We start from the raw sequence: 13264 nt of genomic DNA, 5'->3' as shown, positions 1-13264 counted from the left end.
AGATTTTTTATATAATAAGTCACCAAGAACACCGTTTTTTTATACTATACCAAAGATTCACAAAAACCTTGCTGCTCCTCCAGGCAGGCCAATTATTTCCAGTATAGATTCTGCCTTTTCTAATGTATCTATTTTTATTGACAAATTGTTGCAGCCTGAGGTCGTAAAATGTAGTTCATACATCAAAGACACAGGTGATTTTTTGCAAAAGGTGAGAGAATTGCATTTACCTAGTGACCGCTTTGTATTGTATACATTAGACGTTAAAAGCCTCTATACCTGCATAAAGCATGAGACAGGTATGGGGGTTATTAAGAAAATTTTACATGTAAATGGGGGTTATACCCCACAACAAAATGTTTTCATAGAAGAATTATTGGGTTTGATTCTGTACTGGAATTACTTTATGTTTCAGGATGATTGGTACATACAGATAAGAGGTACAGCCATGGGGTCCAACGTGGCCCCATCATACGCCAATTTATTTATGAGCATGATTGAAGAGAATATAGTTTATGAAAATAAATGGTTTAAAGACTATGGAGGAGCCTGGTGGCGCTTCAAAGATGAATTCAGTAGAATTCAATAGTTTCCATCCACGTCATTTGGTAGAATCCTTACCTAAGAGTCAGTTGATGAGAGTCCACCGTATCGTGTCAGAGACAGATAATCTAAATAAAAGGATTAAAGAAATGCAAGAAAAATTCCGCAATAGAGGTTACCCCCAACATGTATTAGATAAATGCAGCAATAACCTTACCACTAATAAAGATCATAAGGAGAAGAACAAGAGAATGATTTTTTCATCACAGTTTAGTGCCCATGGGAGGCAAATAGCTAAAATCATTAATAAACATTGGCCTATTTTACAGAGGTGTAATAATGACATTGTTGAATTTAAAGAGAGACCAATTATGGCCTATAAAAGGGTAAAGAATTTGAGGGACTACTTTGTGAAGTCTGACATAGGACCAGCTAAGCAGTTACAGCAGAGTCATTTAACTAAGAAGAATATAGGATGTTATCCTTGTTTAGGATGCATTAGTTGTAATTCAGTAATAAGGGGCAAAGAGTTTGTTCACCCTAGAAGTGGTAAAAGGTACACTATTATGAATTTCTTTACTTGTGACACCACATATGCAATTTATTTAATTAAGTGTCTGTGTTCCCTCATCTATATTGGAGAGACGGTAAGAAAAGTGAAAGATAGGCTTAGCCAGCACCGCTCCAATATTAGATGTGGGAACAGGGAGGCACCTGTATCCAATCATTTCCTAGAGAAAGGACACAGTATCAGTCAGCTCCGATGGCAGGTTATAGACTATGTGGGTCCGCAGAGAATGGGTGGTGACCGTGAGAAAATATTGAAACAAAAAGAAATGCATTGGATTCATAGATTGGGATCATTAGTACCACATGGTATGAATAGGGACTTTGATTGGTCAGTCTTTTGGTGAAGAATAGGTTTAATTAAATTTGATTTATAATGGTATGTAGATATGTAGTACTGCTATCAGGGTTAGTTATAACTGCTTTAAATGTTGTAGGAGAATATGTCTGCTGTAAAAATGTTTAAACTATGTATCTCGAACAAAAAGTATCTTGTTGCAAATTGTATAAATTTTGAAAGTTTGAAGAGTAAGATATTTTGTGCAGCAGGTGGCGCTCAAGAGTAAAATGTATTGGCGCCAAGATAACTGTTTAAAAGAACCACCTCTGAGTATTGTATGTATAGCATGATTAAGTGACAGTAGTCACGAAACGTCGCTCTATCTTTTGTCAATAAAGATACTTTTTTAAGCAAATTGTGCTGTGGACATTCCCATGTTGCATACTTAGTCCACAGGAGAGTGGACCGCCAAGAATCATATACCGGAACGAGCTTCAGAGAGAAAAATCGATAAGAGATAAGTAAACAGCTCACAGCAGTTTTAACAGAGGACGTAACACCACACCACGTTGAAACAGGAATCAATTCAAAGTGAAAAGACGAAGAACACCGCCTAAAGGATCCAAGTATCCAAGATCCTATGCAAGGAGGACAGACCAGGTAAAATCACCAAACACCAGAAACCAAATATCGGTGTAGGTCAGACAAATTCTCTACTGTGTTCACCAACAGACTTCCTTGTGACACAGAGAGCATATGAACGGTAACACTCCAGAAACTAACAACCAATTTGGGGTTGTCTTACTCAGACTTTCCACACTTACCTATTGTATCAAATTTGTTGCAATCATTGCTTCGTATTACCGTAACTAAATAATTGTTACTAACATTGCTAGAGTATTCACTGTTGTATAAGCAGCATCATATTTTCAATAGACCACATACTACTAATGTAATCAACTCCAACTTGTGTTAACACTATCTTTTTGGATACTACGGTCTATCTCTAAGAAGCCCACATTTCACTTAAGAGCAACTCTCTCTATTTTTGAGGATCAGAAAGTCGCATCCAGAAAAATTATTCTATTACAGTATTGTACTCTCTTATGTTATTTTCACTGTTTTTATAGATAAAGTAACGCCGAAGATAACAGTAGTTTTAAGGTTGGCCAACCGGTGATATCTTCACAATTTGTATTTTTTATATTCTATTTTCAAATATATGTATTTTATGATCTTTTAATCATCTAAATAAATAACTCTTATTTATTTTAATTATACAGTGTCACTAGAAATCTTTCCTGATTGGGTAATTAAGCAAAAGCGCTTAAGAGTCTTATCCCTCACAAAAAAATGCTTATTTTCTGAAGTTTAGAGATTATTTCATTAGACTCAATAGCTTTTACCCCCACAGCGCATAGTTTATATACCAAATATCAAACATTATAGCGGTGGTGACTGTATCATGAGCATGTGACTTCTGTGCCCCTGCCTGCAACGTGCGTTACAATATGGCAGCTTATATAGGAGAATCAAGCAGTGGGTCAATGTTGTACTTTAAAACAATGTCCTTCAACAGTTTGGGGTAAGAGGAGCATATAAAATAGATAACAGTGATTATTTTATTTTTTTATTAAGAAAAAGTATTTTTTAGGGATTAGTAGAAGACATGTGTTTAGTGTCCCTTTAAGCATACTACACTAGAAGCAACCCATGTGTGCTTGTCCCACTGTCTTATTTTATTTTTTTAATATATCTATCTCTATATATATATATATATATATATATATATATATATATATATATACATACACACATATATATATTAGTACAGATATTAGAATACCTGGGGACAGAAGGTCCACAGGTAAGCTCCAAAAGCGCTACTAGTGAGGGATATCAAGTGAAAGTGGTATAAATAGAGCTAGAAGGAAAAGCTGCCAATCGCCTTATGATAGATAAGTCCCCAACAGCTTATCAGAAAAACAAATAAAATGAAAGGATTGGAGATGGCGCTTTATCAAGAAGATCTATATACCACCCAGTACATATACTTAATACTAGGAATAATAATCCCTCTGTATTTGATCAAAATATAAAACTAGGACAAAACGTATATACTATTATATAGAAATAGGATATATCAAAAACACATAAACAGTCTGCAAACAACAATAAGTATATATATATATATATATATATATATATATATATATATATATATATATATATATATATATATACCAGTCAATATATACTGGATCAATATATCAGACTATTTTAAAATCACTCACAACATGATATTTGAAATTCCAGCAAAGAGTTAATACATAATAAAATTGGTACAATTGGTAAAAATAAATATTCATCAATAATACAAAGATTGAAAAACAAAAAAGTATGGTGCAAATAAAGTCCTTATATCTTGATATCTTGTGCCAAGACAAGGGGGGTAAATGTTCTCTCCCCCTATCAGATGTACACTTACTTGGTTTAATCTCAATCAATATGAGGTATCAGGCACTCCCAGAGTATGGATAGTAGAATAGGTGGATTATTTGGATCCTCAGATCACACAGCAGGCAGAAACTTCTGGTATCACCCTCAAAACAGTCTCCCTCCGTTCAAATGTAAAGCGGTATAGCCACAAATATGGAGAGAAAACACAAGCCAAGGAGGGCTAATAGTGTTATACCATTTATTACAGATAAAATACAAAATGAACCGTAGTTATTTCAACTCACACTTTTCAACCTCAATACAATGAGGTATCTCAATAACATTTAAAATCACAGTTTCTCTGCTCGGCTCACAACAGTTCATATAACACGCTAAGGTGTATAACTTATTCCACGTATTATCCTTCACTTAAAGAGGCCTTCAGCCTCAAAAAAATGTTTTACAATTAAACCTTACGCGTTTCGAAGGGCCAATAATAGTTTCCCTTCTTCATCAGAGGTATTTTCGCGGTCGGGTTATTCCCTGCTTTATACCGCTATGACGCTCTTCCTATGTCCTGTATTTCCGGGTAGCAGCGTAATGTCGACGTCACCTGAGTCATTCCGTGGGAACCTCCCATCTCCCCAACGTCTGATAACTAAGGACGCTTTCAGAAATCTGACATCCCTTTACAGACATTAACGCTGCTACTATCCGGAAGCACTGAGATTCGCGATCAAAACTTTTCAATACAATTCATAAGTGTACCTAGGACTTAGTGCACCATTTTATGTAATTAGAATTATAAAATGTAATAAATATTAATAATCAATCTTTGTTAAAACATAATAAAAACAGTAGTAAGCATTTAAAAATATCTAACAACTTTAAAATAAATTCATAACCAGAGAGCTAATAGTGCTTAAAATATTTTACATTTTACACCTATTACAGAAATTTCAAAAGCATAAACATAATTCAATTACATATTCCAGAAAGTTCCTTTAAAGTTCCTCCAAAAATTAATGACATATATATAATTTATTTTAAAGTTGTTAGATATTTTAAAATGCTTACTACTGTTTTTTATTATGTTTTAACTAAGATTGATTTTTAATGTTTATTAAATATTTATTAAATTTTATAATTATAATTACATAAAATGGTGCACTAAGTCCTAGGTACACTTATGAATTGTATTGAAAAGTTTTGATCGCGAATCTCAGTGCTTCCGGATAGTAGCAGCGTTAATGTCTGTAAAGGGATGTCAGATTTCTGAAAGCGTCCTTAGTTATCAGACGTTGGGGAGATGGGAGGTTCCCACAGAATGATTCAGGTGATGTCGACATTACGCTGCTACCCGGAAATACGGGACATAGGAAGAGCCTCATAGCGGTATAAAGCAGGGAATAACCCGACCGTGAAAATACCTCTGATGAAGAAGGGAAACTATTATTGGCCCTTCGAAACGCGTAAGGTTTAATTGTAAAACATTTTTTTGAGGCTGAAGGCCTCTTTAAGTGAAGGATAATATGTAGAATAAGTTATACACCTTAGCGTGTTATATGAACTGTTGTGAACCGAGCAGAGAAACTGTGATTTTAAATGTCATTAAGATACCTTATTGTATTGAGGTTGAAAAGTGTGAGTTGAAATAACTACGGTTTATTTTGTATTTTATCTGTAATAAATGGTATAACACTATTAGCCCTCCTTGGCTTGTGCTTTCTCTCCATATTTGTGGCTATACCGCTTTACATTTGAACGGAGGGAGACTGTTTTGAGGGTGATACCAGAAGTTTCTGCTTGCTGTGTGATCTGAGGATCCAAATAATCCACCTATTCTACTATCCATACTCTGGGAGTGCCTGATACCTCATATTGATTGAGGTTAAACCAAGTAAGTGTACATCTGATAGGGGGAGAGAACATTTACCCCCTTTTTCTTGGCACAAGATATCAAGATATAAGGACTTTATTTGAACCATACTTTTTGTTTTTGTTTTTCAATCTTTGTATTATTGATGAATTAATATATATTTTACCAATTTTACCAATTTTATTATGTATTAACTCTTTGCTGGAATTTCTCATATCATGTTGTGAGTGATTTTAAAATAGTCTGATATATTGGTCCAATATATATTGACTGGTATATATATATATATATATATATATATATATATATATATATATATATATATATATATATATATATATATATATATATACTTATTGTTGTTTGCAGACTGTTTATGTGTTTTTGATATATCCTAATTCAATATAATAGTATATATGTTTTGTCCTAGTTTTATATTTTGATCAAATACAGAGGGATTATTATTCCCAGTATTTAGTATATGTACTGGGTGGTATATAGATCTTCTTGATAAAGCGCCATCTCTGATCCTTTCATTTTACACACATATATATATATATATATATATATATATATATAAAAAAATACAAATACATACATAAATACATACATAGATATATAAATACAAATACATACATAAATACATACATAGATATATAAATACAAATACATACCTATATTTTAGACATGTATTCTAATGACACGATGAGTCCACGGATCATCATTAATTACTGTTGAGAATATCACTCCTGCCCAGCAGGAGGCGGCAAAGAGCACCACAGCAAAGATGTTAAATATCACCTCCCTTCCCTCCCACCCCAGTCATTCTCTTTGCCTATGTTAGAGCAAGGAAGTGGTAAAGTTAGGTGTTAGTAAAAGATTCTTCAATCTAGAGTTTATTATTTTTTAAGTAGTACAAGATTGTACTGCTTTGTTCTGGGGTGTAGCCATAGTCCATATCAATCTCTTCAGTAGAGCAGTGGTGGCTTTAGAGCAATGGGAACTTGTGGGACATAATTCTTACTGCGTCTCCCATATATTTCATGCTGCCCTTATACTGACAGTCTGAATAAGATTACTCAGTCTTTATCTCCCTTTTCCCCAGGTCCAAATGAGCGAGAGGTGAGCTGCCATGCTGCCTGGCAGGTTTATGAGGTAAGTGTTGACCTTATTTTTCTGGGATAACAATCAGGAAAAAGTGGGCACTTTATTGATTAAGGGACACACAGTTGTTCCCCCATATATTAAGGGGAACATATTTGGCAGTACGCTATAGCAGGCACTGGGGCTGAAGAAATAAGGCTCATTTTATTTGGTTCCACTTCTAATAAAAATGCCGACCGGGAGTTTCATTTTGCAGACGCCCACGATGGGTGGCGCTATCTGAGGCGGTGGTTTGCTTCATAGTGCGCGCCATTTCCCCTGCTCTGCTGTGACCGGGTAGTTATTTCTTAAGAGAGTGCATAATAAGTTTCACGCTGCGCTTCAGGGACCAGACAGCTGCTCACTAGTCTGCAGACGCTATGTGGTTAAAACAGCATGTGGGCTATTGCGAGTTCCGGATCGTCTATTAGAGAGGTTTTATCCATTGTCAGCAGAGCAGATAGACTCATCTGCAAAACTAAGCTGAGTTGTACAAGTTCTTTGGAAACTATTCAGTTGCTTATGGCAGAGAATACAAATAAAAAATAAAAAGAAAAACGTTTTAAAATTTAAAGTGACAGTAAAGTTTTTTGTGTTTAAAATGTTTATTAAAATGTATGAATTTTTTTGTGATAATTGTTCCATTGTGAGTCAGAATGGACCAAGATGCCTTGCAAAATACATTTTTTTATGATAAATGTGGATCAATCTATCCCTTCCTTATGTTTGAATAAAGAACTTTATATACTAAATACATATGTCAGCCAGGCATGTCAATCAAAAAATTTGTAATGCGTGCTAATTAAATACAATAATATTTTACTCTGAAACCCAGTAACTTAGATTAACATTAGACGTATGAGCTGGATCACTAGTGTTTTATGGATGGGTCCTTAGCTAAAGTTGTGGGGTCATGGTAGTGCATCTTGGGTGTGTTATGGGTGGAGTAAGGCATGTCCTGGATGGAACTGGGGAAGTGAAATTCACTGCTGCTTTTCATACAGTTGCATACTGTGTCCTACAAACTGAGAATAATGTTGAGGAATCAGTCACAAAGTTGAAGTTACGCCGGGTCTGGATATTTTAACAAGACAACGACCAAAAACACTGCTGGTTCAAATGGTTTTGACTTTCTCAAATAGGCGTGGCTTTCTCAAATGGGCGTGGTTTTCTCAAAGGGGTGTGGCTTTCTCAAAGGGGCGGGGTCTTGTGCACCACCATCTTAAAAATTCACCAGCCGCCACTGTCTGTTGCATTGTCTGCTTTTCCCGTGCTTCAGGGAAAGCACAAGAGGTAAAGTAAACATTCAGTAAGTGAGGTGAATGACGCTGTTGTTGTTATTTTGAATGTCCCCTCCTAGATGAGGAGGAGGATACTTCAATAGCATCTGAAGACAAAATCTGAGTGCAATTTCTCCTACTGATTCTGAAGTTGTATCCTTCAGGTTTCAGCTAGAACAGCTCCATATGTTACTGAAGGAGGTTTTAGCTACACTGGATGACAGTGTCACCATGGTTGCTGTCAATCCTAAAAGTTCCAGTAGGCTACATAAGTATTTGATGTACTTTCCATGGTGGAAGTTTTTCCTGTACCAGGTCGAGCTACTGAGATTATTATGGGAGAAACTGGGTATCCCCTTTTTCTCCATCACCTGTAGTTAAGGGGTTTCCTATAACAGGTTCTATCGAGGAATCTTGTCAGCCGATATCCAAAGTGGACATTTTCCAAGCTATCCAGGAGAACTACTATTCCTATAGAGGATAGTTACTTCTTTAAGGATCCTATGGATAAGAAGTTACAGGATATATACACCAGGGTTTATAATGACAACCCGTGGTTTGTATGGCTACTGTCTCTAGTATGGTAGCATACTGTTGATGCCTTTTCTGAATCTATTTCAAACAGACTCTTCCCTTGAAGAAGTGCAGGTTAGGATAAAGGCCCTTAAGTTGCCCAACTCCTTTACCATGGATGCTTGGTCTGCGGACGTATCATCTAAGTCGATTCCTTACAAAGGTAGAATTTGTTTGGACCAGGGTTGAAGGAAATAATTGCTGACATCACGGGAGGAAAGGGACTTTTCCTCCTTCAGGATAAGATAAATAATCAATAGGCCTGTTCGAAATTCCTCCTCCAAGCAGGAGCAGTCTAAGCCTTCCTGGAGTCCCAATCGGTCTTGGAACATGGGAAAACAATCCAAAAAGCCTGCTATTGGCATCAAAAGCAGCATGAGGGGTCTGTCCCCGCTCTGGGACCTAGATCTTGTGGGGGGCAGATTTTCTTTTTTTTTTGTTCAGGCTTGGGTACGAGATGTTCAGGTGGGCTTTGTATCCCAGGGATACAGTAGACCCTTCCTCCCAGGGGCAGTTTTCTGCTTTCACGATTATCTGTAGACCAGACACAGAGAGAGGCGTTCTTACACTGTTTTCGGGACCTCTCTGACCTGGGAATGATGGTTACTGTTACAATGCAGGAATGAGGTCTGGGGTTCTATTCCCTTCAGTCTGATTTTTAGATCTCAAGAGTCTAAACAAATTCCTCAGAGTGCCGTCCTTCAAGATGGTAATTATTCTTTCCATTCTTCCTTTGGTCCAGGAAGTCAATTTATGACAATGGTGGATTTAAAGGATGCATACCTGCCTGTTCCCCTATACAGGGACCATCACAAGTTTCTAAGGTTTGCTTTTCTAGTCAAACAATTTCAGTCTGTGGCTCTTACATTTGGTCTTACCACAGTTACCAGAATTTCCTCAAAGGTCCTGGGATCCCTGCTAGCGGTGCTCCGATTGCGGGGCATTACAGTGGCACCTTATCTGTACTACATTCTAGTTCTGGCATCTTCCTTTCAACAAACAAGATCTCACACGGAAATGTTGTTATCTTACCTGCTATCTCACAGATAGAAGGTGAATTTTGAAGAGAGTTCCTTAGTTCCAAATACAAAGGTGTTTTCTTAAGAACCATAATAGATTCCGTATCAATGAAGATTTTTCTGACAGTGTCAGGAAATCAAAGATTTTTGATTCTTGCCTAGCACTTCAGTCCTCTCCTTGGCCATCAGTGGCAATGTATGGAGGTAATCGGGCTGATGGTATCGGCTTTGGACATCATCACGGTCGTGCGTTTCCTTCTCAGACCTCTGCAGTTAAGGCGCAGGCTGTGGAACGGAGATTATGCGGATCTGTCTCCGCAATTTCTGCTGGAGCAGGAGGCAAGGGATTCTCTATTTTTGGTGGTTGACTCTGGATCATTTTTCCCAGGGAACCTGCTTTCGCAGAACCTCTTGGGTGATTGTGACAACAGATGCCAGCCTTCTAGGAGGCTCTCTAAAGGCTCAGAGATCAGAGACTCGGTCGGAGTGTGTTCTTCCCATAATTATTCTGGAACTGAGAGCAATCTTCAATGCTTTCCTGGCCTGGTCTCAGTTAACTTCGGCCTGGTTCTTCAGGTTCCAGTCGGACAATTTAGCCTCTTTGGTTTTCATCAACCATCAGGGAGGAGCTAGGAGTTCCTTGGCCATGATATAGGTAACCAAGGTCATTCTGTGGGTAGAGACCCACAATTGCTGTGGCGGATTTCCTGTGCAGGCAGTCCCATCAACCGGGGGAGTGGGAACTCCATCTGGAAGTGTTTCCAGCCTGATTCTCAAATGGCAGAATGCCAAGCTCCCGAGGTATAGTTCTGAGCGTCGCTCTAGCAGTACCTTGGATTTACAGTCTTGCATACCTATTGTGCGTTCGCTTTTTTTCCTTGAACTATTGCTCAAATCAAACAGGAGAGGGCGTCGGTGACCTTCATTGCACCAGCATGGCCTCACAGGATTTGGTATGCAGGCCTGGTGGATATGTCATCTCTTTCACCTTGGAGATTTCAGTCGGGGAAGGACCTTCTAATTCAAAGGGCCTACTTTCATACAAATTATGTCTGATTGATTGAACGCTTAAATTTATCCAAGCGTGGATTTCGGACTCGGTCATTGAGACCTTGATTCACGTAAACCTGTGACTAGAAAGATTTACCATGAGATATCTATATCGGTGTGAATCCAAAGGCTACTCATGGAGTAGAGTTGGACTTCCTAGAATTCTGTTTTTTTCTCCAAGAAGGTTTGGAGAAGGATTTATTGGAAAGTTTCCTAAAGGGTCAAATATCTGCCTTCTCTATTTTGATACTTAAGCGTCTGGGGATATCCCAGACATGCAATCTTTTTGTCAGGCCTTGGTCAGCCTCAGACCTGTGTTCAAACCAGTTACTCCTTCCTGGAATCTTATTTTAGTTTTTAAGGTTCTTTAAGGGGCTCCGCTGGAGCCTAGGCATTTCTTAGATATTAAGTCGTTATCTTGGGAAGTTTTGTTGCTTGTTGCTATTCTTCTGCTTGTAGAGTGTCAGAGCTCTCGGCATTACAGTGTGAGTTCACTTACCTTTTTTTTCATTAGATAAGGTGGCTTTATGTACTATATTAGGGGTTCTCCCTAAAGTAGATGTAGATCGGAACATTAATCAGGTGATTGTTGTTCCTTCCTTGTGTCCTAATCCTTTTCTCAGGAGGAACGGCTTCTTCACAATCTGGACGGGATACCTACACTACTATTCTATGTACAGGCGACTAAGGATTTTTGTCAGTCTTCTGTTTAATATAAGGGACAGAAAGCTACGGCTGCTTCTCTTTCTTTGTGGCTGAAGAGTATCATTTGCTTTGCCTATGAATCTGCTGGACAGCAGCCTCCTGAGGGAGTAATGGCTCCTTCTACAAGGGTTGTTTTCTCTTCCTGGGCATTCAAAGATGAAGCCTCTATGGAACAGAATTGCAAGGCTGCAACTTGGTCCTCTCGTCACACTTTTTCAAATTTCTATAAATTTGAATCTTTTGCCTCAGTTGAGGCTGCTTTTGGGAGAAAGGTTCTCCAAGCAGTGGTGCCTTCCATTTAGGTTCCTGTCTTGTCCCTCCCTTATCTGTGTACTCTAGCTTAGGTATTGCTTCCCAAGAGTAATTAATGATGATTCGTGGACTCATTTTGTCATTAGAAAGAATTTTTTTTTTATACTTACCTGTTTTATTTATTTCTTGACACAATGAGTCCACGGCCTGCCCTGTGACTGGGGTGGGAGGGAAGGGAGGTGATATTTAACAGCTTTGCTGTGGTGCTCTTTGCCGCCTCCTGCTGGGCAGGAGTGATATTCCCAACAGTAATTAATGATGATCCGTGGACTCATTGTGTCAAGAAATAAATAAATTTATCAGGTAAACATAAATTTTGTTTTTATTAGACAGTGTTATAATGAGTGTAACTGTAATTTGTAATAGGCAAAAGTAGAAAAAATCCAGATGAAAACCTCAATCTTAAAAATGCTTCATATTTTATTAGTAGTTTATAAAAGGTAGGAAAATGGGAAATGAATCCTCTTTACAAAGTCAGAAAAAAGGTCTGACCAGTTTTGGTCCACAGGACAGTAATCATAGACATAAATTGGTACACCTGTTTGCACCTTATAAAGGGAACATAACAATACGATTGGTTAAAAGCAATATGCAGTGACTCAATAAACGTTACTGTTCAAAAACGACATATTTAGACATTCATATGATAGTAATGTGCTAGAAAAGAGAGGTATACTAGAAACAAAAGGAAAGAGAGAAAGTGGGTACTTATGTGGAAACCAAAGCTGTCTAACAATGGCTTTTGTACAAAGTTAAAGAGACATATTGCACCATTCACAGTATTAAGCGATGGGCTTTAAGTAAAACATTAAATGTAGGTGAGAATCATATCCAAATATGCCGTACCGTAAGTAGTCGTACTATTATCATAATTAATACAGACATTCAAAAAGGGGCATTATATGATATATTACAATGTTATCCTACATAGTTATAGTGCAGTCAGTTAATTCAGAACCCAAATGGCTTAAACAAAAACTATATAACCATGACACATAGCTATCCTAGGCTAGTATGACACCTATATATGATTGCTATAAGATCCTATTCTGAATCCAGATATCCCCTATCTATGCCAATAGTTGATTATATCATATTCAGAATTGAAACCTACTGGTATCAAGCAATTAAGCTTGAAAATCAAGTAGCTTTCTTGTCTGCACAGGTTAAACAGCCTATCACCACCTCTTGTTTTATTAGGAATTTGCTCTATAGCTTGCCATCTGAAGCTAGTTACATCTTGGTTGTGGACCTCTAAGAAGTGCCGAGCAGGGTCTCTCCCCTGATATATAGGACAAATGTTCTCATTGTGTCAAGAAAGAAAGAAATTTATCAGGTAAGCATACATTTTGTGTTATAATGAGTGTAACTGTAATTTGTAATGTTTTTTTTAAGTGTTTTGTGAAACTTTTTAGTTTCAGAAAATAGTTAACCACAGCTCTGAGATCGCAGTAAGAACTGAATCGTAAAAGAT

At 37.4% G+C, this 13264-nt stretch overlaps 1 protein-coding gene across 1 annotated transcript in view; it reads left to right on the top strand.

Moving 5' to 3' along the window:
- LOC128661285 (uncharacterized) overlaps positions 1 to 13264 on the top strand; it is a 427186-nt gene that overhangs the window by 129529 nt on the left and 284393 nt on the right. Inside the window, 1 exon segment of the mRNA XM_053715558.1 lies at positions 6814 to 6863. Within this exon segment, the coding sequence (XP_053571533.1) occupies positions 6814 to 6863 (50 nt within the window).

Source organism: Bombina bombina, chromosome 5 (assembly GCF_027579735.1).
Source record: "Bombina bombina isolate aBomBom1 chromosome 5, aBomBom1.pri, whole genome shotgun sequence".
NCBI lineage: Eukaryota > Metazoa > Chordata > Amphibia > Anura > Bombinatoridae > Bombina > Bombina bombina.
Note: the sequence above shows the minus strand (reverse complement) of the source record. Positions and strands in the feature narration are given on the sequence as shown.